Source organism: Tenrec ecaudatus, chromosome 17 (genome assembly GCF_050624435.1).
Source record: "Tenrec ecaudatus isolate mTenEca1 chromosome 17, mTenEca1.hap1, whole genome shotgun sequence".
Lineage (NCBI taxonomy): Eukaryota > Metazoa > Chordata > Mammalia > Afrosoricida > Tenrecidae > Tenrec > Tenrec ecaudatus.
Genome location: NC_134546.1, coordinates 363168 through 387054, shown reverse-complemented (window position 1 = coordinate 387054; position 23887 = coordinate 363168). Strand labels below are relative to the sequence as shown.

The following is a 23887-nucleotide window of genomic DNA, read 5'->3' as shown; positions in this document are numbered from 1 at the left end:
AAGGTATGGAAATTCTGCTTAACCTGTCCATAATTGCTTTCTGATCCCAGTCATATATGATATTTTAGGCTTAGAAACTTCTTCCCTAAATCTAGCAGCAATGGCAGCCAGAGCTAATGAAGAAAACCTGTTATTTGGAAATACAGTAACAAAAGCAACACATGGCACCTAGACACGAGCTCATGAAAGGAAAACCTCATGATGTCAGAAAAAACGAGAAAAGGAAACCAGAGTGGCAAGTGCCTGAGTTCACTGCCGGACAGGAGGGGAGAGTTTCTGTGGGGCCTGAAAATAGCAAGTCACTTGGGAAATGCTCCCCGGGGGTTAGAAGTTAAAGGCTTGGATTCAGAGGAATTAAAAGTAAAACACTGCATGAAAGCAGACCCTCCCATGCCTACATTTGCATAGGATATAAAAATCTAAATTTACCAGTTGAAAATGAACTTAAATTTAGATAGTGGGAACAAAAGTGGTGCAGAACTCATATCTGACCTCCTCTGGCTTCCCTCCTACTATGAGGTAGAGGTCAGATATGCCTTCATCCTCCATCTTCTTTCACCTAATCAGAAAATTGCCATTCCTCCCAAACATGGTACCTCTCTGCTGGGTCCCATAATTCACTGCAAAGGCCACACAGAATTCACAAACAAAATTCACAATTATGAGGGCTTACTAGGGCATTTAACAGGTTACCCCCCAAGTCAGGATCAGTAAACAGTGAGGTTACAGAAAGTGGTCCATGGGAACACCTTTTCTCAGCTAGCAGTCACGCCCTTCTCTAGTCCTCAGCCACGAGGTCCCACGGCCTCTGCCTCTGTAGACCAGGAAGCCCCCTAACACTCTGCCTCACTGTCTGTCTCAGCACTGTCCCATCTGTCTCATGGTTTCCTTGCTTTGGCCACTGGTCTCCCCCTGGCTCCTTTGTTCTGACCCATTAAAGTGGGATATATTCCGAGTGTCTACCTTACTGGATGGGGCGAACCAAGTCTCCACCCTTTGTTTCCTTGGGGATAGGGTCAGCTGAAAGACAAAAGCCCCACCTCCCTCAAAGCCATTCCTCTGTGTCTAAGAGGCATCTCGGACGCACACAAAGATGATAAAGGAAGGAGAGCCACCAGTGGCACTGGTTAGAGATTGATGCCCAAAGTGGCAGAGGCCAAGACCAGAGGCCAAGGCAAAAAGGCCAAGAGACAGAGCAGAGGAGCAGGGCCAAGACTATGAGACTGTGAGGCAGCAGAGTGGGGACCACATGGCTGAGGAGCTAAGACTGCAGAGAGATTTGGCTGCTGGCTGAAGAGAGGTGCTGCTATGAACCAGTGACCATGTCCTTAAACGCTTTCTTGGTCCTGACTTATGGTCACTTGTTCATTTTCTTAACAACCCCCCCCCTCCCCACCGTGATTGAGAGTTTTGTTCCTGGCAACTGGCTTTGGATTTGTGTGGCGATGGATGCTCCTTCTCTCTGTGTAGCCGAAGGAGGTCAGATGGGGCCTCCACATCCTTTATGCAATGAACAAATAGAATAGGTAGATCTGGAAAATGGAAAGAACTTCTAAAATTAAAAATATAGCTAGTGAGCAATGGGATGGAACAAGGTGATACCAGTAAAGTCAAAGTGATCTTACATTGCTGACTTTGAAGATGGAAGAAGGGATACAGGCAGTCTCGAGAAACTGGAAGAGGCAAGAGAACTGACTCTTCTTAGGCTCTTCCAAAAGAAACCTGCCCTGCCAACACCTTGAGACTTGTGTGTAAACACTGAAAGGTAATTAAAAATGCATGTGATTTTAACTACACACACACACACACACACACACACATCATTGAAATTAAAATCTCAATGGAAAAGTTAAGCAGTCAATCAGACTGAAGTGAACAAAAAATTCAAGAACTGGGACTAGTCAATAAAATTATCCAGAATATAGTAGAGAGTCATGCAAAACATAAGAAATACGGAGATTAGAATGAGAAGGAACAACATATGTGCAATAGGAATTCTAGATCAAACAATGTGTTAGGCCAGGTTGGCTAGAGAAACAAATCCAGTGACACTCATATGTATAAGAGAAAGTTTATATTAAGAAGTAATTCTATATCAAGCAACCCCCCAGCCCAGTCCAGATCAAGTCCAATGCTAGTCCATAAGTCCCTCTTCAGACTCACGCAGCCACATGGAATGATGCCCAATGCAGGAACAGCACTAGCCTGTGGGTGAAAAGTCTTGTGGGTCCAATGGCGGTGGTGGCATCACAGGGCTCTGGAAGATCCCAGTGTGGCTGTTCAACAGGAAGGTGAAGGCAGAGAGAGAGAGGGAGGGAGTTCCCAGGATCCTCCTTATGAAAAGGCCATGCCCACCAGGAGACATCATCAGGCTGTGACCTGATTGACAGACTAGACTCCATCCTTACACTCTATCAAGTTGCCAAAAAATTATGTAACTACCACAAACAAAATACCTTTGAGGAAGTAATAACTGGAGAATATATAGAACTGATGAACCTTTGATTCAAGAAATAAATATCATGCAAGATAAATAAAAACAACTCATACCTAGATACACTGTAGTAAAATGGCAAAATGCCCAACACAGACAAAAACTATAAAATAATTGTAGAAAAGTTCATTCCTTCAGGTCTCATTTCCTCTTTATAAAAAGTTGAACTCTAAAAACACTAGTTGGAGTGATGAGGTACTATGGCTGGATGAGGATGATGCTGGGGTGGAGGGAGGATATTTAGATGAAATATTAAAAAATTTAAACCTACATACCCAAACTAAACCAACTGCTGTTAGGCAAATTTTGACACATAGTGACACTCTCAGACAGAGTAAAATTGACCCAAAGGATTTCCATGACTATAAATCTTTTTTTAAAATTTATTTATTTTTAAAATTTTTTGTTTTTTAAACTATAAATCTTTAAGGTAACAGATTGCTACATCTTTCTCCCATGTAGTAGGCTAGTGGACTTGAACCACTAACCTTTTGGTTAGCAATTGGCACTTTAACCACTGTGCTACCAGGGCCCCTCCAAAACTACATACCAAACACACTGCCATCAAGTTGTGACCCTCCATAGGGCAGAAGAGACCTGCGCTCTAGGGCTTCTGGGACTCTAAATCTTTTAAGGTAGGTAGCCTTTATCCTTCTCTTTCAAAGCAGCTGGTGCCTTTGAATCACTGACCAACACTTAACCTGCAGTGCCACCAGGGCTCCTACAAACAATACAAAAATGAGAAAAATTAAAATTCCTAATCCCAAGAGCCAGTAAGAGTCTGGATATTTGATTTGAGCAAGTGAATCTTCTAGTAAAATTTTTAAATTGCTAAAGATTGTGTTCTTGGCAACAATGATTTACTCACATGCTAATATATTCCCAGCCCCAAGTACATAATATACAAGGAAGACTGAGGTAGAAGGAAAAAAACTAACAATATGTCTTTATTCTATTCATTTCAAATAAATGGATGAAGTAGTAGACCAAGTAGTAGTGCCCCATGAGTATTAAGCCTTAGGTGAATCACCTCTGACTGTGGACCAGGGATGGGAAAGGCTTTGTTATCAATGAGCGAATATACAATTGATAATTACCTCTGCCAATTTCTCTTGTTGGAGGAGGAACCTCTCTGCTTTAGGATATTTTTAAAGAAGGTTCTTGCCTTGCTGGATTTCCCAAGAAGAGTGATTATAGTCTGCTTCCTGGGGTCTCTTAAAGTAGCAATATCTCTCCTAGGGTGTGCCTGAAGGGTAATGGACTGAGATCCTTTGGTAGAGTATCCTGAGCGCCAAGAGATTTACAGAGGGGGGTGGGAAGCAGACTAAGAAGTAAAACTCAACCCCCAAACTTGCCCTTAAACAAAGAAATAATGTTCTTTAAAGTGCACCAGAGACATATATTGATCATAGATGTATGAATCAATTTTGAGCTCACACTTAATTGTAGCCCTAATGTAAGAACAATTAGTTCTCATAATATGGCCCTACTCAATGCCTGCCCCCAATAAGTGGTCACTGAAGCTATGGGTGCTATAGCAAAGTGTGATGCAGAAAGCTGGTGATGCGTGGCTAACAAAAAGAATTGCTTTTTTGGGTGTTGAAGGCTTGTCTTGACACACAGCCATCAATCTGAGTTGTCAGCTAAATCTGCACATAAGAAGCACACCAGCCTTTGTGATACAAGTATTACAAAGAATAAAAACAAACCTGGAAGAGGATGCCGTATTAGAGTGTAAATTCTGAACACCTGGTTTGCAAAAGGCTACGGATGACAGTGAAAGCCCAAGACCCATTCATAGGGTGTCCTATGAGGATTAAGCCTCAGGTGAATCACCTCTGACTATGGGAAAAGCTTTGTTATCAGACAGAGTACATGGTAGGGCAGATTAATGCAGTTTTAGTTAGATCCAAATGTGACACCTTGTCATTTTATCTTGATCTAATGTATAATTGTTCTAATTTCTATTATTTTCTACTTTGTTTTTGATAGAGGTTTTTATGTTTCATGGTCTTTGTTGATGGGCCCTTTGTTGGTGTTTTGCTTTGATTTTGTATGTTTTCCTGTGTATGAAACCCAGGCTAGTCAGTCTTTACAGGCAACAACTAGATTAATAGTTTCAAAGGGACATGACAGGAGAGGTGGTGGGAAATCGAGAGCTAACAACGAGTATAACAAAGAAGAAATATTCTGGAATTGATAGTGGTGATGGTTGCACAACTCTTGTGAATGTGATTGACTAATGAATGTATAATATATGAAATTAATGTTATGAAACCATTAAAAATAATACAACTAATTAATTTAAAAAACAAACTTGTTAAAACAAACAAACAAACTTGTCCTCAGGGATGGGTAGACTACATCCTACCAAGAAACTTTCGGTCTGCCCATTTTCTCACCAGCAAGGGTCTCAATGACCTTGGCCATTGTAGGTCAGTTAGAAGAACTGGAAGAGTTAACTCCAATGTTACTGTTTCCCAGCTTTCCAGTTTAGACATTCATTTCCAAGGAGCCTGACATCACCTAAATTTTTTGAGAATTAAATTAAATCCAAACATTTCTGTTCTTCTAGATCCCTTGCTCATTATAATCTTGTATATTATTGTACCTTGACCCCTCTATTCTCTCCCTGCCATCAAGTCGATGCCATCTCGTAGCGAGCCTGTAGGACAAGGTGGAACTGCCTGTTTTCATGACTGTAAACTTACGGGAGTAGAAAGCCCCACCTTTCTTTCTCCTGAAGAGCGGTTGGTGGTTTTGAACAGCTGACCTAGTAGACCACAGACTGATGCACAGACTAAGCCACCAGGACTCCATTCTATTCCTAAAGACTCTCTTCTTCCCTTACTTAGCTTAACTCTCTTTCAATGACCTCTCTCTGTTTTTGTGAGGTGCCATTGCATCAGTTCTGACCCATAGTTATCCTATCTATGCACAACACATAAAACACTGCCTGGCCTGTGCTACCCTCACGATTGTTATGTTTGAGCTCTTTGTTGAAGACACTGTGTCAGTCTATCTAGTCAGGCTCTTTGTCTTTTCACCAAGCATGGTTTTCTTTTCCAGGGACTGGGCTCTCCTGATAACATGTCCAAAATACGTGAGATGAAGTCTAGCCATCCTTGCTTCTGAGAAACATTCTGGCTGCATTTCTTCCAAAAATGATTTGTTTGTTCTGGCAGTCCACAGTTTTGATCTTCTTCCCCAACACTATATTTCAAATGCATCAATTCTATATTCACTGCTCAAATTTCACGTGCATATGAGGAAACTGAAAATACCATGAGTTGGGCCATCCACATCTTAGTCCTCAAAGTGACACCCTTGCTATTTGACTCTTTAAAGACATCTTGCTCAGGAAATTTCCCCAATGCAGCAAGTTCTTCTATTTCTTGATTGGTGCTTCCATTAGAATTGAGTGTGGATCCAAGGAAAATGAAATCCTTGGCACGCCAATCTTTTCTCCACTTATCATGATGTTGTCTATCGGTCCAAGAGTGAGGATTTTGGTTTTCTTTACAGAGTTGCACTCCACATGGAAGGCTGATGTCTTTGATTTTTTTTTCCAGCCCCGCTCCCTCCCGACGTCTTTGATTTTTATCAGCATGTGCTTCAAGTCTTCCTTGCTTTAAGTGAGCAAGATTGTGTTATCTGCATAAGAGATTATTAATGTCTTCCAATCCTGATGCTACACTCTTCTTCATGTAGTCCAGTTTTTAGGATTATTTGCTCAGTAGACAGGCTGAATAAATTGTGTGAAAGGACACAACACTGATGTACACCTTTCTGATTTTAAACCATGAAACATTCCTCTTTTCTATTGGAATGGCTTCCTTTTGGTCCATGTATGGGTTCCATGTGGATTTCCGTCTTATCATTGTTACCCATAGTTTTTAATGATCAACAGTTAGTTGCTTTTGCAAAGTTGATACATTGAGAATTCAGGGAGGCCATGCAGATAAAGCACTGGCAGTAAACCTTACTCAGTAAAGCTTGGTTGCACAGTGTTTAATAGCTTAGCCGTTGATTGAAAAGTTGGCAGTGTGAACCCAGCAGTCATTCCATGTGAGAAAAATGTGCTTCTGCCTTGCAAACCCAAAAGGGCCCCTCTGCTCTGTCGTATAGGGTTGCTATATGTCAGAATTAATTTGATGGCACTGGGTTATCATTATTACTGAGCCTTAGTAGTGTAATGGGTTACACATGGGGCTACTAATCAAAAGGTCAGCAGTTCAAACTTACCAGCCACTCCATAGGAGAAACATGAGGTTGTTGGCTCTGGTAAAGATTTAGTCTCAGAAATCTCAAGGAGCAGCTCTACTCTGTTCTACAAGGTCACTGTGAGTCAGAATCAACTCCATGGCAGTGAGTAGCGTTTCTGGTTTTCCACAAACATTCATGGAAGTCTGTTGTCATTCTGTTGTTGTTGTTAGTTGTCATCAAGCAGATTCTGATTTATGGCTACCCCATGTGGGCAGAGTAGAACTTTGCCATTTTGTTTTTAAGCTGTGACCTTTAGACAGCCAGGCCTTTCTCTTCTGGATAAGCTTGATCTGCCAACCTTTTATCTGGTAGTCAAGTAATACTAGGCAATTGTGTCAGACAAGGATTATTGGAGAAAATCACCAAATTGTGCAGCTAATAGTAAAGTTGTGCTCCTATATTTACTAGGCTCCCACCTGTGCTAAGTAATTTATCTTGTTGTTCTTGGGTGCCATCAAGTTGGTTCCAACTTACAGCGCTGTGCACAAGAGAGCAAATCCCTGACCTGTCCGGTGTCAGCGCACAGCAATCACTGAGCCTACTGTTGCAGCCACTGTGTCCATCCATTTTATGGAAGGTTTTCCTTCTTTTTCGTTAACTCTTTACCAAGCACCATGTCCTTCTCCAGGGGCTGGTCCTATCTGATACCATGTCCAAAGCATAGTAGATGAAATCTCTTTCTCTGCCCTCTCTTCAGTGTTGGCGTTCTTCTAATCAGACAAGGACCTTGTTGTTTCCATATACTTCATCCTCAAATACCCACTTGTATGCTAAATCACATGCCAATTTAGAGCACCTTCCTGATTCATATCCCCCAAAGGATTTTGCCATTTCTACTTCCAAATCTGTTCTGGCCATTGGTTATCTATCTTAGTGAGGGGCTTCACTGTCTACCCAGTTTCCCAAACCAAAGAGGTGATCTCATCCTGTCTCTTCCCTTCATTCATTCTTCACATTCAATCAACTACCAAGTTTTAACCACACAAAGAATTTCACCTGAAAACCAAGCCTGGGCAGTGCCAGTGTCCACTACTGCCCATTCCAATCCATTCTCCAAGCAGAGCAGTGACTTCTGAAACGCAAACCCTATTGTGCTGCTCCCAGGTTTAATAATCTTCCAACAATTTCTTGTTGCCTTTAGGATAAAGCCTAAAACTCCCTAGCACTTTCCTACCCCATTTCTCCATTCTCTTGAAAGCAATCTTCAGCCATCTGGAACTTATTTGAATTCTTAGAATGCAGGTTGTGGGCACCTCGGCGCTCCTACCTGAGTACTCGACCCTTAAATCATAAATCTGACTTCTAGGCGCTCACCTGGTACCCTGCACTTACACAGCAATCAAAAGCACTGTCCTGTTATTGTCTTTTCACTAGTGTCTACATACGCTTGCCCATAAATCCCTGGAGGACAGAAAAAGATGCTCTTACATTTTCCATCTCTAGGACCTAAAACGAACACTTGACACAATACAGTTCACCCCATGTCTGTTGAGTGCGTTTCTATTCCCTTCTTTGGACAGCTGGCGTAGCGTAGTAGGGACGGAGTAAAATCTCTATTTTGCAGGTGGAACCGCTATAGAGTCCGTCGGCTTCCGCATAAATCCCCGTAGCCCAGAATCGGGAGTTAGCCAAAAAGGGTGGTGGTGATCGAAAATCAAGTCGACTCCCTGGCCAGAGGCCACGCGAAATCCGGTAGCCCAAGTCTGCCGCCAAGAGCTCGCGACCCCAGTGGAGGCAGGACAATGGCTTGGAAGCCCGGCTTGTGTTTCCGGTGGGCGGGCCTCGCGTACGGCCGGTGGGGTCTCGAGGCCAGCCCGCCGCCAGTCAGACGGCCCTCTGGGATCCGCCCTCCGCCGCCGCCGCCCACTCCGGCGCCCCGCCCCCGCTACCGGCGCCCCGCCCCGGAAGTGACTTGAGGCCCGTCCGGAACCTCCGGGCCCAGCGGCTGCAGCGTCACTAGCCCAGCTAGTGCGGGGCGGGCGGAGTGGCCGCTGCCTCCGCCAACGAGCCGGGGCCCGCGCGGAGGTCAGCGCGCCGGCCAGGGGAGGGGGCCCAGCGGTCAGGCCGAGGGCGACGGGCCGCCGGCGGCCGTGGGGCGACGACGACGCGGAGGAGGCGGAGCCCGGAGAGGGGTGGGGGCCGGGGAGGGCGAGGGTGGGAGTGGGTGGGAGGGGTGTCCCTGGGCTCATGGAGCCGGCCGAGCTGGCGGGCGGCGGGGACCCCCCGGAGCCGGGCGGGCTCCCCGGGCCGGGTCCGCGGGGCTTCGTCCCGCAGAAGGAGATCGTCTACAACAAGCTGCTACCCTACGCCGAGCGGCTGGACGCCGAGTCCGACCTGCAGCTGGCCCAGATCAAAAACAACCTGGGCCGGGCCGTGCAGCTCCAGGAGCTGTGGCCCGGAGGTCTCTTCTGGACCAGGAAGCTCTCCACGTAAGTGCCCCGACCGACGGGCCGCCCCGGGGGCCGTAGCCAGAGCGCGGAGGCTCGGCGGGCGTCGTCCGGGCAGCCCTTTGTCCCGGAGGGCCGGCTCCGGCCGGTGGTCCCAGAGCCGAAGCCCCCGCCCAGGTCGCTTCGGAAGCCCGGGAGGCACTCAACGCCACTTTGCCGCGGGACTTCCCCGGGGCTCACCAGCCCTCCGCGTCTCCCCCGGTTGCCTCTCCCCCCAGGATTTGGGCTGTTGGCTTCCGACCCACAGGCTCCGGGGAGCTGGAGGGACCCCCAAGGGGTAAGGATGAGCTGCCCCCCCCCCCCCAGGGTCCTCTGACCTTTTCCGGTCGCGGGATCGATAGTGCACACACAGGAGCTCTCCACGCTGGTACTTGCTCGGATTTTGTTTTCCCGATAGCGTCCGCCTCCCCAGCGCCCTCAGTGCGCACCTAGCAACTTTTCTGTCCTCAGTTGCTGACTGTGAAGGAGGCCGGAAGGAAACTTCTGGGTTCTGCTTTTTTGGACCTGCCTAGTTTTTGTGGGTTGATTGAAAAGATAGATTGAAACCGTGTCCCAGCACATCCTTGGGAAGTGCGCTGAGAAGCCTAGACATGAACGTCGAGCGTGGAACCTGGGGACACTGTGTTGCTCGAGTTGTGATAGTGCCTTTGGAAAGGCGTCCACGGTGGGTGCTAAGAAGACAGGGATAGGGCTGTCATGCGCTCCAGAGGGTTATTAGTACCTGGCTTGTGCCAGGTTTTGAGTAGCTCTGAAGAACGTGCATTACCCAAGTCGGTTTCAGGAGTTCTGGCCTCTTTGCATAGGTGCCAACCAGAGTGGAGTGTCACCGAAAATGGAGTTAAACAGAAGGGAGGGCAGGGGGAGGTTACAACCTTTATTTAGCTTAAGTGCTTCTAAACATTTCTAAAACAGAATTTTGCTGTAGCCTATTGGATTAACTATTTAAAATCCAGTAACATTGTAGGTTAATACAAATGGCTATGGATGGGTGAGCACACAAGACATAAGTCACTTGGACAAGGTTTAACCAAATCTGCTGAGTGAACTGGGTGATGACTCATGATTTTGCAATGCAATAAGTCCTCTCTGTGTTTCCTCACATGGAATGATTTTTATCTGCCGGTTTATTAAAGGCCCCTTTGACAAATTGCTTGTCTTTCGGTGGGGAGAATGAGAATACTTGTTAAATAGAAAGAAGCGAGGTGAGAACACCAATTTTATCTTGTTCCAAAAGGGACCATAAGATGACAGGGTTAAACATACTCACCCACCTACCCCCTTCTACAATCCTTTTAAAACTAAACTCCCAAACCATACTCAGCTGTCGTCTCAGTTCTGACTCGTAGCAAGTTTGGGCGTTAGGGTGGATCCATAGAAAACATGGGGAAAGACAGCCGCTTTTAGTCAATGGGAAGAACTTTTTAACAAATGTTTGAAACGTAAGTGTTTTCTTCAGGTGAGCCTCCCAGGTGTTTGTGATCCTCAGGCACAGTGAAAATCATTTGTCAGTTCCAGTAAATCCCTATTTTAATCACTTGGGTCAGAGAATACCATTTTTGTGTATACAAACAGCTCCCTTTAGATGCACAATCTATGCCAATGTGTGTAGCGTGTATGGCTTGTATTTACAAACAGTCTACAAAGACATTTTCTGAAATGCTTATGATCAGGTTTGGTAAATTAGCACATAAGGCTGTGTTGGTCTTATTTGATAAGAACAGCTTTTACTAGAAAAGGCTACAGGGGAACACCTTTTGGTGTTTAGGGCAGAGTTGTAATTAAACGGCTCAGCAACTACCAGCCCTTTGTAATCATTTATGGCAAATTAACCATTAAGAAATGCTGTCAGGTCGAATTTCATTTTGGAACAGCAGTTAAATGCTGCCGCCTGACTCCTGTGACTGCACCTTGTGACATTTTTAACTTGATGGGGCTTGTGACCTTGACTGTGTTTTTCCCCTTTCTATGTCATATGTGAAGGGGGGAGCTACTTATGGATGGGCTTACTATTCTGTAAATCTTGCATGCTGCACAAGTTAATATCTAGCTAATGCCAAAAATCTGACAGTAGCTGTCACTAACCTAAGCAGGGGTAATGTTTAGGACTTGGCAGAAAAATCAGAAGATGGTAATGTAAATAAAAATTTAGTTTCTGTAATAAAGTTACTTAATCATGTGTTACAGTATTCTTGTACCTGAAATACAGGGTTTGACTAAATAATCCCTGAGAACCCTTCCTGTTCTCATAATCTTCAATTTTACTTTTATATCCTGTATAACCCCATATAATCCAATGTATTTTTCTGTCAGAATTGGTTGAGTCTTTAGTGAGGTTCTGAAATACTTTTGCAGATGGAGTACTTTGCTGAGGAAGATCAGGGTGGAGTGCTTGCGGAGAGACTCGGAATGGATCTACACCCAGAAGTGTGCCCCCTTCATCTGGGTGTTAGAGGGTGTGGTACCGCGTTCTGAATTGGGGAGATAATCAGGCTCTGCATTTCACCCTCCCTTTCTGACTCTTCCCTCATTTTAGTAGTTACTGTAGGTATTTCAATCCGTCTTGATACTTGAAGTCTGTTTAGTGTCTCTATTCCGAGAAGTTATTTCTGTGTATATTGTGTGATGTAACATGGGCCACTTTTTAAAGAGAGAAATTGAGCAGACAAATTGGAGAAGGGACGCCCGAGGGAGCTGGCCTTTGGAGAATGACAGGCGGTGAAAGCAGCTCTTGGATGGTCGTGTATATGGCTCCTGTATGAAAGACAGGAGTGGAAGAAAGATCATCTTGAACCTCCATTTCCACTGCTCTCCTGGATTTACCTGAGGCCGGAGACCTGTCTAACTGTAGTCGCATGGCTTTTTGCCAGTGATGTCACCTGGTAGTCATTAACCTCTTTTAGTCTTGGATCTTTTATTTAGAAAGTGAGACTGTTACTCTGTTTTTCAGACTCAGATTTAGCAGCAGCCTGCCTATACGAACAAAATATTAAACACATTTCATCTTCAGACAGATGAAAGCCACGGTGATTTATTTTTTAATTGTTTATATTTCGTTGTAACAGATAACACACTGGGCTCAACGTCTGCCTGGGCCTCTCAAATGTGGTTCTTGTCATTTGGTTTGCAGGAAGGTGAGGGTAGGAAAGGAGCACAGGTGGATGGGCTACTGTTTCTGGGTGGGAACCCTGCCCATGTTCGTTTCCTTTTTCATTCTATTTAAAATACAGTTTTGATTTTAGTAAGCCTATAGGTGAATCAAGTGTAACATGAAGCAGATTTAAGTACTTTTTTGTTACAATGAAATGCTCCATTCTATGCTATTTTATAACGAAGTGACTTTATATTGAAGAATCACTTCATTAGCTAATTAAAACTGGTGCCCTTTGTAGAGTGAAACTGCAGTTGCACATTGTGAAGAACATTTATGTAGATATCCTGCATACGAATTGGATTATCCCAGTTGAAACCACGTAATGGATTTAAGTGGATTATATCACTGCCAGAAACAAAAGTTTAGTCAAGGTTGCTCTTAGCTGCTGTCTAGTCTGCCCTCAATTGAGGGGCACAAGTGCACAATGGAGTGAAACGGGGATTGGCACATGCCATTCCATGGTGGGTTGCAGAGTGGACAAGTGTGGTTCATAAAGCTGTCATTGGCTAATTTTCAGATTGTCAGGCTCCATCCTAGTCTGTCCTGATGGAAGCTCCCTTCAAAGCTGTTCAGCATCAGAGTAACCTTCCAGCCTCTGGGTATGGATGGGGAGGGGGGAAGACTACACATGAGGTGTTTTGGTTAGTAATTGAACCCTGGGTGGAAACCCAAGATTTCTGCTACTGAAACAATCATGGTGCCAACTGTCCAATGTATTTGACCTTTGGATTGTAAAACTGTCAAAATATACTGACCTTTCGATAGTACAAAGTATTTCTTAGCTACTCAAAAACGCAACCTCACTGCCATTGAGTCAATTCTGATTGATAGTGACCCTAATAAGACAGGGTAGAACTGGCTGTGTGTGTGTGTCTGTCGGAGGGACATACATTTTTCTAACAGTTTTTTAATGGCACAATAAATAAAGCTTTCTAAACAACAGATTTTTTAGATAGCATTGTAATTATAAAAATATGGAGGTTCCTTATCAAACAGATACAAAAGACGTAAACCCACCATCAGTTCTAAATTCACTTTCCTTCTATCACATCCCTCCATATATGGAGCATTGTGCTTACTTTACTCTTATATGTTTCTACTTTGTATCACTGAAGGAAAACCAAACCTTCTGGTTTTGAGTGAATCCAAGGCTGTAAATCTTGTTGCGAGCAGACAGCCTTAGCCTTTGCTCTCACCCTTTGTGGTGTCCAGTGGGTCTGAATGCCCACCTTGTGGGCAGGTCAAAGGACTTTTTTTTTTTTTTAAAGGAAAAAGCAAAGCAAAAACCCAGTCACCTAAAAAAAATTAACAATAGTCTGGTATTTTGATCAAGCCACCAAATCTTACTTCTTTTGCAACATTATTTAACTTCTAAGTTAACATAGTTTCATTTGCATTGTTTTGGTTATATTCAAAGACCTCATGGAAAGGTTAAAATAATTTATTAATTCACTCTTTCATCCTCTTACCTTTGGAGAATTTGCAGTAACCCTGGGATAGCTTCATTGAAAAAACATCCTGAGATGTGACAGATAATACATAGCTTGACAACATAGTTCAATAACGACTAAGACATAGTTTGACAACATAGTTCAGGCAGGAGACAGTCTTTTAGCAAAATGTAATTATTTTAATGTTTTATATTGGCAGGGTATTTTGGGGTGCAGTTTTACATCAGTGGAAGATTTCTGGAAGTTTCCCTATGTTCTCTTTTAGTGTACATTGTTGTTCGTTTAGAACAGACCAAGCAAGGTGGTAGCAATATTAAACAAGTTTAGAGAAAGGGAAAAAAAAAAGATCTAAGTGCATTTACTTGAAGCCAAGTGTATTTTAATGCCTCACAGTCTGGCACTGCGGAAGGCAGTTCAAGATAAACACACCTCTAACCCTTTTCTTCTGAGATCCACATGTGTCCTTCTCCATAGGTGGGCTAAGTGTTCTTGCTGTGGTGTTAAAGGTTTTATTGGCTTTAGTTTTATGAATGTTTTCCATGCACGCTTCTTAGTAAAAGCACACAGTTTATGAGCCATTTTTTCTCAGGGTAGGAGTTGGAAATTCACTTTTTTCCTATTTCTTGAGATTCATTCCACTTACCTTTCAGTGTGGATTAGGCAAGCTAGCCATTAAGTCAGCTGCTCCCTTCTCAAACAGATAAAAGGAAAGATGGAAAATGAAGCTGTTTGCTCCCGTAAAGATTACAACCCCAGGAACCCTGTATGGGTTTGCTATGAGTCAGAATTGACTTGATGGCTCTGAATTTTGTTGTAGAAAATTAGATCTGTTTCATTCATTGTGTGTCGATGGTGAATTAAGAGCATGGCTCAACCATGCAAACAAACCCTACATTCATTGAGAATGTCCCCTGCAGTGTTAAAAGCAGCACTTGCCTTGGACGGGTTCCTTTGAAATCTGAGGTTGGCTACTCCAGTACTCAGCCTTCCCTTTCCAGAGCAGCCTGTCCTGGTTTGTGTTCTTTGTTTACGCATTTCTCCACCTCCACGATGGGAGTGTCATCAATGTTTACTTCTTTCCTTCATCCCCAGGATGTATACCGTGCTGGGTACATTCCCAGTTACTTGTTCATAGTAGAATTGACTTGAGTTTTGTAACCTAAAAAAATGCAAACCTAAGAAATTGTTAACTTTTACCAGCAATGGAGGAAACTGATTTGGGGTGAAATTCTTATTAATATTCGGCTCAAGAAAAGTAAATATTGAACCAAAGAAGCCACGAGAAGGAATATTTGGGGCCCAGGAAGGAAGCAGTGTTACTTAGAACCTGAAGTGAGTGTGCCGTGCAGAGCTTTGCAAAGTAAAGTAGTATGGGTTGGCATCAGGAGTTTGAGATTCTCATTTTAAATATGGTAAATGGTTTTTCATTTTTAAAATATAATGTTGTTATGGTTAAGTATTTGGTATTATACAATTTAGAGTATAATTATTTAATGGTCAGTAGTTGACCCATAACCTTGTGGTGGCTTTTGCCTTTGTAATGATAATTTGGCTAATGGTGAAATTAAGAAAAAATTGCCCCCACGATATCTAGCTCCTAAAATTTGAGCTTAAAAATAAAATAAAATCTTTTTGTAATTCCCAAGGAAACACTTAATAACATTACAGCTATGAAATGGTGTAAAAACAGTACTGTAGTTTGAACACGTTGATGACTGCTTAACAGTTATTAAAAACGCTATCTAATCTTATATTAGACATAATAAATGGGATGTGTTGGTAATTTTGGAACTGTTAAGGTGTGGGTGTTTTATTTCGTTTTCTGGAAATTTTCTTTTTAAGCTTAGGATGAAGGGGAAGTTTTCAGAGTAAGAAATTTTAGGGCCATAGTCTTTTGCATGTGAATGTGTGTTTTCAGGCAGATACTCTTTTTCTTATTTCTCTTATTCAAACAGATTTTTAATAGACATAGGGATTTAGTACAAATTCCTAAAAATAGTGTGCTTTGCACCATTATATTCAGTAATTCCTCAGAACTCTGGAATATAAATACACTAATTATCCCAGTATTGCTCTTGAAGAGACAAAGCTTTATTAGGTTATAGGCAGCTAATTTGCCTGACGATCAGAGTTCTTGCTCTTAATCATTATGCCAGACTGTGTCCAGAGGAAGAAAGCTCCCTGGATTTAAGCCTTAGCAATTCCGTTCAGGAGGAGAACCACAGCTGTGCCTTGAGGTAGGATTTGAATACGTAAGGAAGAATTGTGGGGAACCATTTAATATTGGAAGAACACAGATAAAAACCTGGTGAATTGGTCATCCCACCCACTCATCCAACAAAACTGTCCCATATGGGTTCCGAGACTAATCTTCATGGGGGCAGACTACCACTAGCTGATGGGAGCAGGCAGCTGACTTTGGAATAGTGACTAAGTGCTTTAACCACTGCACTAAGAAGGCTTCTTAAATTGGCCATTTATTGTTGGTTCCAACTCTTAACACCCTAATGCAGAACCAAAGATTGCCAGGCTCTGCACTATCCTTAACAGTTGTTGCTGTGTTTGAGCACAGGATTGTAGCCACTAATGTCTATCTCATTGCGCATCTTTTTTCTTTATCCTGGCCGTCTGCATCTGCATTTCCCAAAGTGGGCAATGCTGCACCCTGGGAGGTGGGGGGAGGGGGGGTACACCTGCTCCAAATTAGTTACCTGCACTTTATCATCAATTACGGGTCATAGAACAAAAGTTTTGAATTGCCAGTGGCATGCTGAGTAATTTTTTTTCTTCCTGAATCACTTTGGAAACCTGTGCAGTACTATACCAAGCCTGATGTCCGTCCCTCTCAAGGATGAACCTCTGCTGGTCACTTGTCCGAAGTGTATGTTAAATGAAGTCTTCCCACCCATGATTTTAAGGAGCCTCAACGTACTTTTAAAATAGATTTATTCTCCTGCAGTCCATGGTTTATTCCTTATTATTTACCAACACTGTAATTCAAATTTATCTATTCTCTTTTGTCCTTTTTAATTCATTGTACAGGTGTCTCATAAATAAGTCCTCAATCCTCAAAGTGATATCCTTGCATTTAACACTTCGTTACAGGTCTTTTGCAGTAGGGTTGCCTAATGCATTCATTGTCGTTTGATTTCTTGACTTCTATTTGTATAAATGCACATCTAAGTAAATGAAATCTTTTTCAACATCCATCTTTACTCCATTTATCATGAGAATTTTTGTTTTCTTTATGCTGAGGTGTAATTCCTCTTGAAAACTGTAATCATTGTCTATTAGTGCCTCAAGTCCTCCCTGGCTTTCAACAAGTAAGGAGTATCTTCTACCTATCCCAGATTATTAATAATTGTTCCTCCAATCCTGATGCCACCTTCTTCATAGAGTCTAGCTTATTCGATTATTTGCTCAGCTTCTGGTGAAAGGATACAACCCTGTTATAAAGTCATGTGGTACCTCCTTCTGTGTACATGTTCTACATGAGCACAATTAAGTGTTCTGGAATTCCCATTCTTAATGTTATCCATAATTCTGACCCACTCAGTCAAATGTAGAGTTTATACAAGTAAACATCTTCTGGTATTCTCTGTTTTCAGCCAAGATCCCTCTGGCCTGAGCAATGATATCCCTCCTGCCATGTATGTCATCGTCTTCTGCATCTGGCTCAAATTTCTGGAAGCTCCCTGCTGTTAATGTACTGTTTGCAGATGTTTTACATTTATCTTCAGCAAAAGTAGACTTTCATGTGATGTTAATGGTATTACCAGTTCAATAATTTCTACATTCTGTTGTATCACCTTTTCTTTTTGAATGGGCACAAATATGGATCTCTTTCAGTTGGTTGGCTAGATGTTTTTACAGTGCTTCATCAGATTGTTGAAACATTGTAATTGATATTACATCAGTTCCTTAAGCCTTGGTTTTCTACTTCAGTGTAAAGCTTCAGTGAAGCGTGAACCATGTCTTTCAGTATCATTGATTCTTGATCATATGATACCTCTTGAAATAGGTGAATGTTAACCATTTCTTTTTGGCACACCGATTCTGTGTATTTCCACATTCTTTTTTTTAACTATAACTAGTGATGTGGGTAAAAGCTTATAGCATAAATTGGTTTTCCATGTAATGATTCATTAATTTTCTGTTTTGTGACATGAATCCTTATATATTTTCCTGATGCTTACTTTATTGTTCAATATTTTGTTTGCAGAATCAATTCTGCAACTTGTGGCTTAAATTTTTTCTTCATACAATTTGAGAAATGCTTTTGCATAAGAACTCCAGGTCCTTGCACAGTTCATTTTAATAACTTTGTCCCCTTGAACTACGCACTATTTCTTTCCTCACAATTGATTCATGATAAATGGAGAAAAGATTAACATATTCAAGGACTTCATTTTACTCAGTTCCACAATCAATGCTCATGAAACTAGTAGTCAGGAAATCAAACTATTGCCCTAGGCATATCTACTGCACAAGAGCTCTTCAAAGTGTTCAAGAGCAAAACATGTCATTTTGATGTCTACAGCGTGCCCAACGTAACTAAGCCTTACACACTTCGGAGTAATAGTCATCCATTATTAACACCTGTTAATGATGCTTCTATTTTTAACATCACTCTCTCTCGAGACATGTGGGATGTTGTTAGGTGCCAGGGAATCATAGCGACCCTGTGCCAGTCCCGTATTACCCTCACCGTGGTTCAGTGTGCTGGAGTCCATTACCGCAGCCCCTGTTGCGCACATGGGTGATTGCAAAGCATTCCAGTGTGAGAGCAAGATATCTTAACTTTGATGCACCTAGCATGCTTCTGAAAGTGTCCTGGGGTGTAGTGGGCTGTGCTTTGGACTATTAACTACAAGTTGAGTAGTTCAAATCCACCAGTTATTCCATGAGGGGGGAAAAACACTTTCTGCTTCTGTAAAGATTTAAAAAAAAAAAGATTTGTAGCTTCTGAAACCTGAAAATGCCGTTCTTCTCTGTCCTTTAGCATTACAGTGAGTTGGAATCAACTTGATGGTGGGACGGGGGTGGGATAGCATGCCTTGTTAACCTAGTTGCTAAATGAGTCTATTGCTAATTGAAAGGTTGGCAGTTTAAGACAAGGGAGAAATAGTCCTGATGCTTTCACAGGTACCATCCGTGGACCCCTAGGGAACATTTCTATTCTGTCTTGTGTAATGCTCCTGTGAACTTGACAGCAGTTGATTTGTCCTTGTTCCATACCAGCATTGACTTTGAATTTATCTTTTACAGTGTGTGTTGTCTGTGAGAGAGTGATAGCCCCTCTCACTTCATAGCCTGTGCTGCTTGGAGGAGAAATGGGGGAATAAGGGACATTTTGATAGCTTTGACTCCTGACTACACATGTGTACTGATGCCCTAGACTCGATTGCACTCAGAGCTGTGCTTTCTGCTGCTGCTGCTTGTCTTTTATTCTAAACATTCCAGTTATTTTGATGTTCGTTTGCCTGTTCAAAGAATAACCTAAGTGATAGCAGCATTCTAATCTTTGGAGGCTATTCATTGATACATAATGGAACCATAATTAAAAAGTGAATCACAAAACACTCATGAAACTTCATTTATCCCAGTTGTAATACTTAGTTTTCTACGTGGCTGGCGTTTTCACACCCAATTTTGAGTTCCTTGCCCATGGGAGTATGAGTCACACTATTAACCTTTTTCAGTGTCTTAAACATGTTCCTTGTTCTAGAAATACTTTTTGAATAAACAAGTGGTTGATTGAAAAGAGGAGGGTTTATAAGAGATTTATGAAAAGGAGAGTTTATGAGAAAGCCATTTAATTTTATTTGTTTACTCATTTCCTTGTAATGAAAAGCTAATTAAATTTATAATAGTATGCTAGAGGGCTTCAGAGAGCTTGTGGAAAAGGATGAGTCATTCCTAAACTTTATTTTTTTGGCCTGCTTTTGCCTTTTTGGCATTCTATTTGGTGGCACATCCGGAAGAGAAGAAAAGTGATGCAGCTGCACTGGAGGGCGCACATGGAGCGCATGTGGGGCGGTGGGAGAGAAGAGATGAAGTGACTGCCGTGGTTTTGTGGTGTTTGGGGATTCTATTGGTCATGATAGTTTTCTTTGCTGTATTTTGTATTTCTAAATTAAAAACCAAATCAAACTCACTTTTGGTGAGTCAGTTCTGGTTCAGTAGCAGATTACATAGGGCTTCCCAGACTGTAAATCTTCATGAGAGCAGATAAACTCATCTTTCTCCTGCTTAGTGGGTGATAAGAGATAAGACTTTCTACTCCCTGAAAGAGTTAGTCTCAGAAACCCATAAGGCCGTTCTATGTTCCACAGGGTTGGAATTGACTTGCTGGCATTGAGTTTTTGTTTTGTTTTTAAAATAACGTTATAAGGTGCCCTTTTCACTGAGATAATAGAAATACAGAATTATATGTAGAGCAACTGAATGAAAAGAGCTTTCTATTACCTTTTACTGCTCCCCCACGCCTTGCTGTTTTTTTTTTTAACCCCTCCCTTGTGAGAGGATGGAATATAACTTGTCACCTGCATGTTCTATACTGCTTAAGAAATCTATTAGCAAAATTAATCATGGCTTGCTAATGTCATTTTTAGTTTAAAAACTTAGAAGGTCCTATTGTCAATCCCCATTGTTCATCAGTGTAAATAGTGCTCAGTTATTTAAGAGTTTGACCGAACACATTATCGATTCATGGAATGCCATCCAGAGCAAGGCTATACTAGTATAACTTCCTTTTTCAACAGTGAGTTAAATTCTATACCACTGGATTTTAAATAACAGTGGTTTTCAGCCTTCCTCGTGCTGTGACCCTTTAATAAAGTTCCTCAGGTTGTGGTGACACCCCCCCCTAAACCATAAAATTATTTCATTGCTACTTCATAACTGTAACTTTGCTACTGTTGTGAATCAGGCGACCCCTGTGAAGGGTTGTTCCACCTCCCCCAAAGGGGTCGCAACCCACAGATTGAGAAACACTGCTCTGGTGAATCCTCTCTAACCATAGTTGAGGGATGTGAATAGTCTTGCTATCAAACAGAGAATATTGTAAATTCCACTGTGGCAGATGTAATTTGATTAAAATGCAATACCGCTCTTGACCCATATAAGATTTGCTCTAGTTTTTAATATTTCCTGCTTTTTTTCTTGATCGAAATGGTTTTCTCTGGTTTATTTTGCCATTTTATTCTTTGCTGGTGTGTGTGTGTGTGTGTGTGTGTGTGTGTGTGTGTGTGTGTGTGTGTGTTCCAGTATATGAAATCCAGCTTAGGTCTATCTGTAGAGACAGTGACGGGACTGATGGCTTCCTGGGAGTGTGGAGGGAAGGTTGGAAAGAAAGAAGGAGCTCACAGTGAGGACAGGGAGGAAGAAAAGGTTTGAGAATTGGTTGTAGTGATGCTTATGCAACTCTTTAATAGGATTGAACTATGGAAGTTATGAATAATATGTTAATAACACTATAATAGGAAAAAACTTTAGTTGGAAAAAAGGAATACGACATTGGCAAATAGGGTCTTTTTTTAAATAGGATCTATTACAATAACATTTTTAACTTAAATATGCACAAAAATGAGTTTTAGAAAGGAAAAATTCTAAAAACAGAAAAGGGAGGGTAGATTACTAGTTTTCACTCACAGAAAAAAACTCTTAAAAAATTCCTTCCACCTCTGCATCTACATATCAATTTATTTACAGCTTTATTTCGATATAACACTATTTTAGATGGACTAGGCTAAGAGCCCTGGTGGCATGGTTGTTATGCGTTGGACTGCTAATCACAAGGTCAGCAGTTCGAAACCACCAGTCCCTTGGGAGGAAAACAGGGTTCTCTACTCTCGTCAAGAGTTACAGTTTCAGAAACTCACATAGGGTAGTCCTGTGCTGTGCTCACAGGTCTCTGTGAATCAGAATCGACTCTGTGATAGCAAGCGTGGTTTGGTTTAGGCCAAGAGGAAATCTTGCGGGTAGAGGGGGTCATGCATTGACTAGGCTTCCGACCTCAAGGCCAGCAGTTCAAAAAACACCAGCTGCTCTGTAGAAAAAAACGAATGAGGCTTTCTGTTTCCTTAAAGATGTACAGCTCCTAGAGTCCCCAGGAGCAGCTCTGCTCTGCCTTGCAGGGTCTCTGTGAGTCAGAATAGGCTCCATGGCAACGAGCTTGGAGTTGTTGTTTTGTTTTTGAGGCGAAGTTGGGTCACAATACTAATGTATTTTCACTCAGTTCTGAGGTTGGTATGTTGTGCTTGGACTACATTCCCCTCTAAGGATGAATCCACTCCTCTTGGACCTCCAGTCTAGCTACTCACAGTGTCAGTTCAGTATGCTGAGTGTTCTAATTGTCCAGCTTTTGCGTTTGTTTTATACCTGTGGAACCCCCACTGGGATTAGGGTGTAGACATTTCTACCACCCAATTAAGTTTCCTTTTCCCAGTCAACACTCCTCCCTGAACATACCTATATCTTCTGTGTTTGTTTTATTTTGCTCAATGTGATGACTGTGAGATTTATCCAAACTTATGTCTGCTTGACATAGTCACTTTTCTCATAAATATCGAATAGTGGATTGCTGGGCCATAGAGTGGGCTATAATGCTTAGCTTTACTAACAATAGCCAGCAGGTTTTCCAGAGTGGCTTTGACATTCCCACCAGCAATATCTGAGAGGCCCAGAGTTGTCCTGTCCTCACCAGCACTGGGTAGTAGGGTTGCTGAAAACTAGCCAGACTGGTGGAAAGTGGTCTTTTCTTGCTATTTTAGTTTGATTTTACTAATGGATGCTGAAGTTGAGTACCCTTTTATGTTCTTTGTAGTCACATGGATATCATTTGAGAAGTGCCTGTTTGAATATTTTGCCCACTTAAAAAAATTGGTAGGCCTTAATTTGTATGAGTTCTTTATGTACTTTCGATACAAGTTCTTTGTTAGATTTATGTGTTATAAATATCTGATTGGCCTTTTAAGATAGTGCCCTATAAAAGTTATTAATTTAAATGGACATCAATTAAATTTTTTCTTCTTTTTTGGTTATGCCGCCCTGGACTGCATTCTGAGACAAATCACTTGCTGTTTGGCCAAAAGCAAACAAACAAAAAAACAGTGGGAAATAGGTTTCTGAGTAATTCCCTTACAATCACTGATTTCTTCTGTGTATTCTGGTCCTGAGAAGAACCGTAACTCTTTGGTCCCTTTCTGAAAATTCCGTCAAACAGAATTTGTTCATTTCCCTGACTGAATAAACACAGGAAACTATTGTTTTAGTAGTCCTTCATCTTTAATAAATTTAGAAATGCACTAGCCAGGTGGAATGAGTGATACTGAATTAATACACTTTTATTAGAGTATAAAATTTTGGGCTTTGTGACTTTGGTGTTCCATCCGGCACCTCTAGAATGTAGCATGTGATGTAATCTGGTGCTCACATCTGTGTATCTGCTCCAGTCACAGACATGGCATGTCTTGGTCATTCCAGTGGCTGAGAGCAGCAGAGCTGCTCCAGTTTAGCGCAGAAATCAGTGTCCCTAACCCTAGGGGGCATCCAGAGTACTGGCAAAAGCCATTGGAAATCAAGGATATGGCCTCAACTCCTGTTTTATCTTTAAAAATCTGTGCCAAGTTTGGGGCATATAGGTTTCACTTAAAGATTGCATTGAAATAAATATATATGTGTGTATCTACATCCTTCACTATATGGTTGCTATGAGTTGGAATTGACACGATGACAGTGAATTTGACTTAGTTTTTTAATCCAAAGTAGTTAGTTTCACAATAATTATTTGCAGAATGAGAACACTTTATCAGGTCTCATTGCTTTGTACTAGTACTGCTTGGCCTCCTGACTAAGGTGCATTCATGAGTTTTTATATGGACTAGTCAGAAAAGCAATTTTTTGGTCTTCATCTAGCCTCCTCCACTGCCATTGAGTTGCGTCTGACACTCATAGCAACTGTACCTGCAGTCCACTGTCTAAATGCCTTGAAAGGACACAGAGGAGCTGAATACAGAGCACTTAGGGGGAAAATTTAAGTACTCTTGGTAGACTGGAGCATGAGGGTTTTTTGTGA

At 42.0% G+C, this 23887-nt stretch overlaps 1 protein-coding gene across 1 annotated transcript in view; it reads left to right on the top strand.

Annotated features, from left to right (window-relative positions):
- The first annotated feature begins 8925 nt into the window (after nucleotides 1–8925).
- The window catches only part of PSME4 (proteasome activator subunit 4), a 101907-nt gene continuing 86945 nt past the window's right edge, over nucleotides 8926–23887 (top strand). The window contains exon 1 of the mRNA XM_075536006.1: nucleotides 8926–9189. Within this exon, the coding sequence (XP_075392121.1) occupies nucleotides 8948–9189 (242 nt within the window). The 5' untranslated portion in view covers nucleotides 8926–8947. The remainder of the gene's footprint in view (nucleotides 9190–23887) is intronic.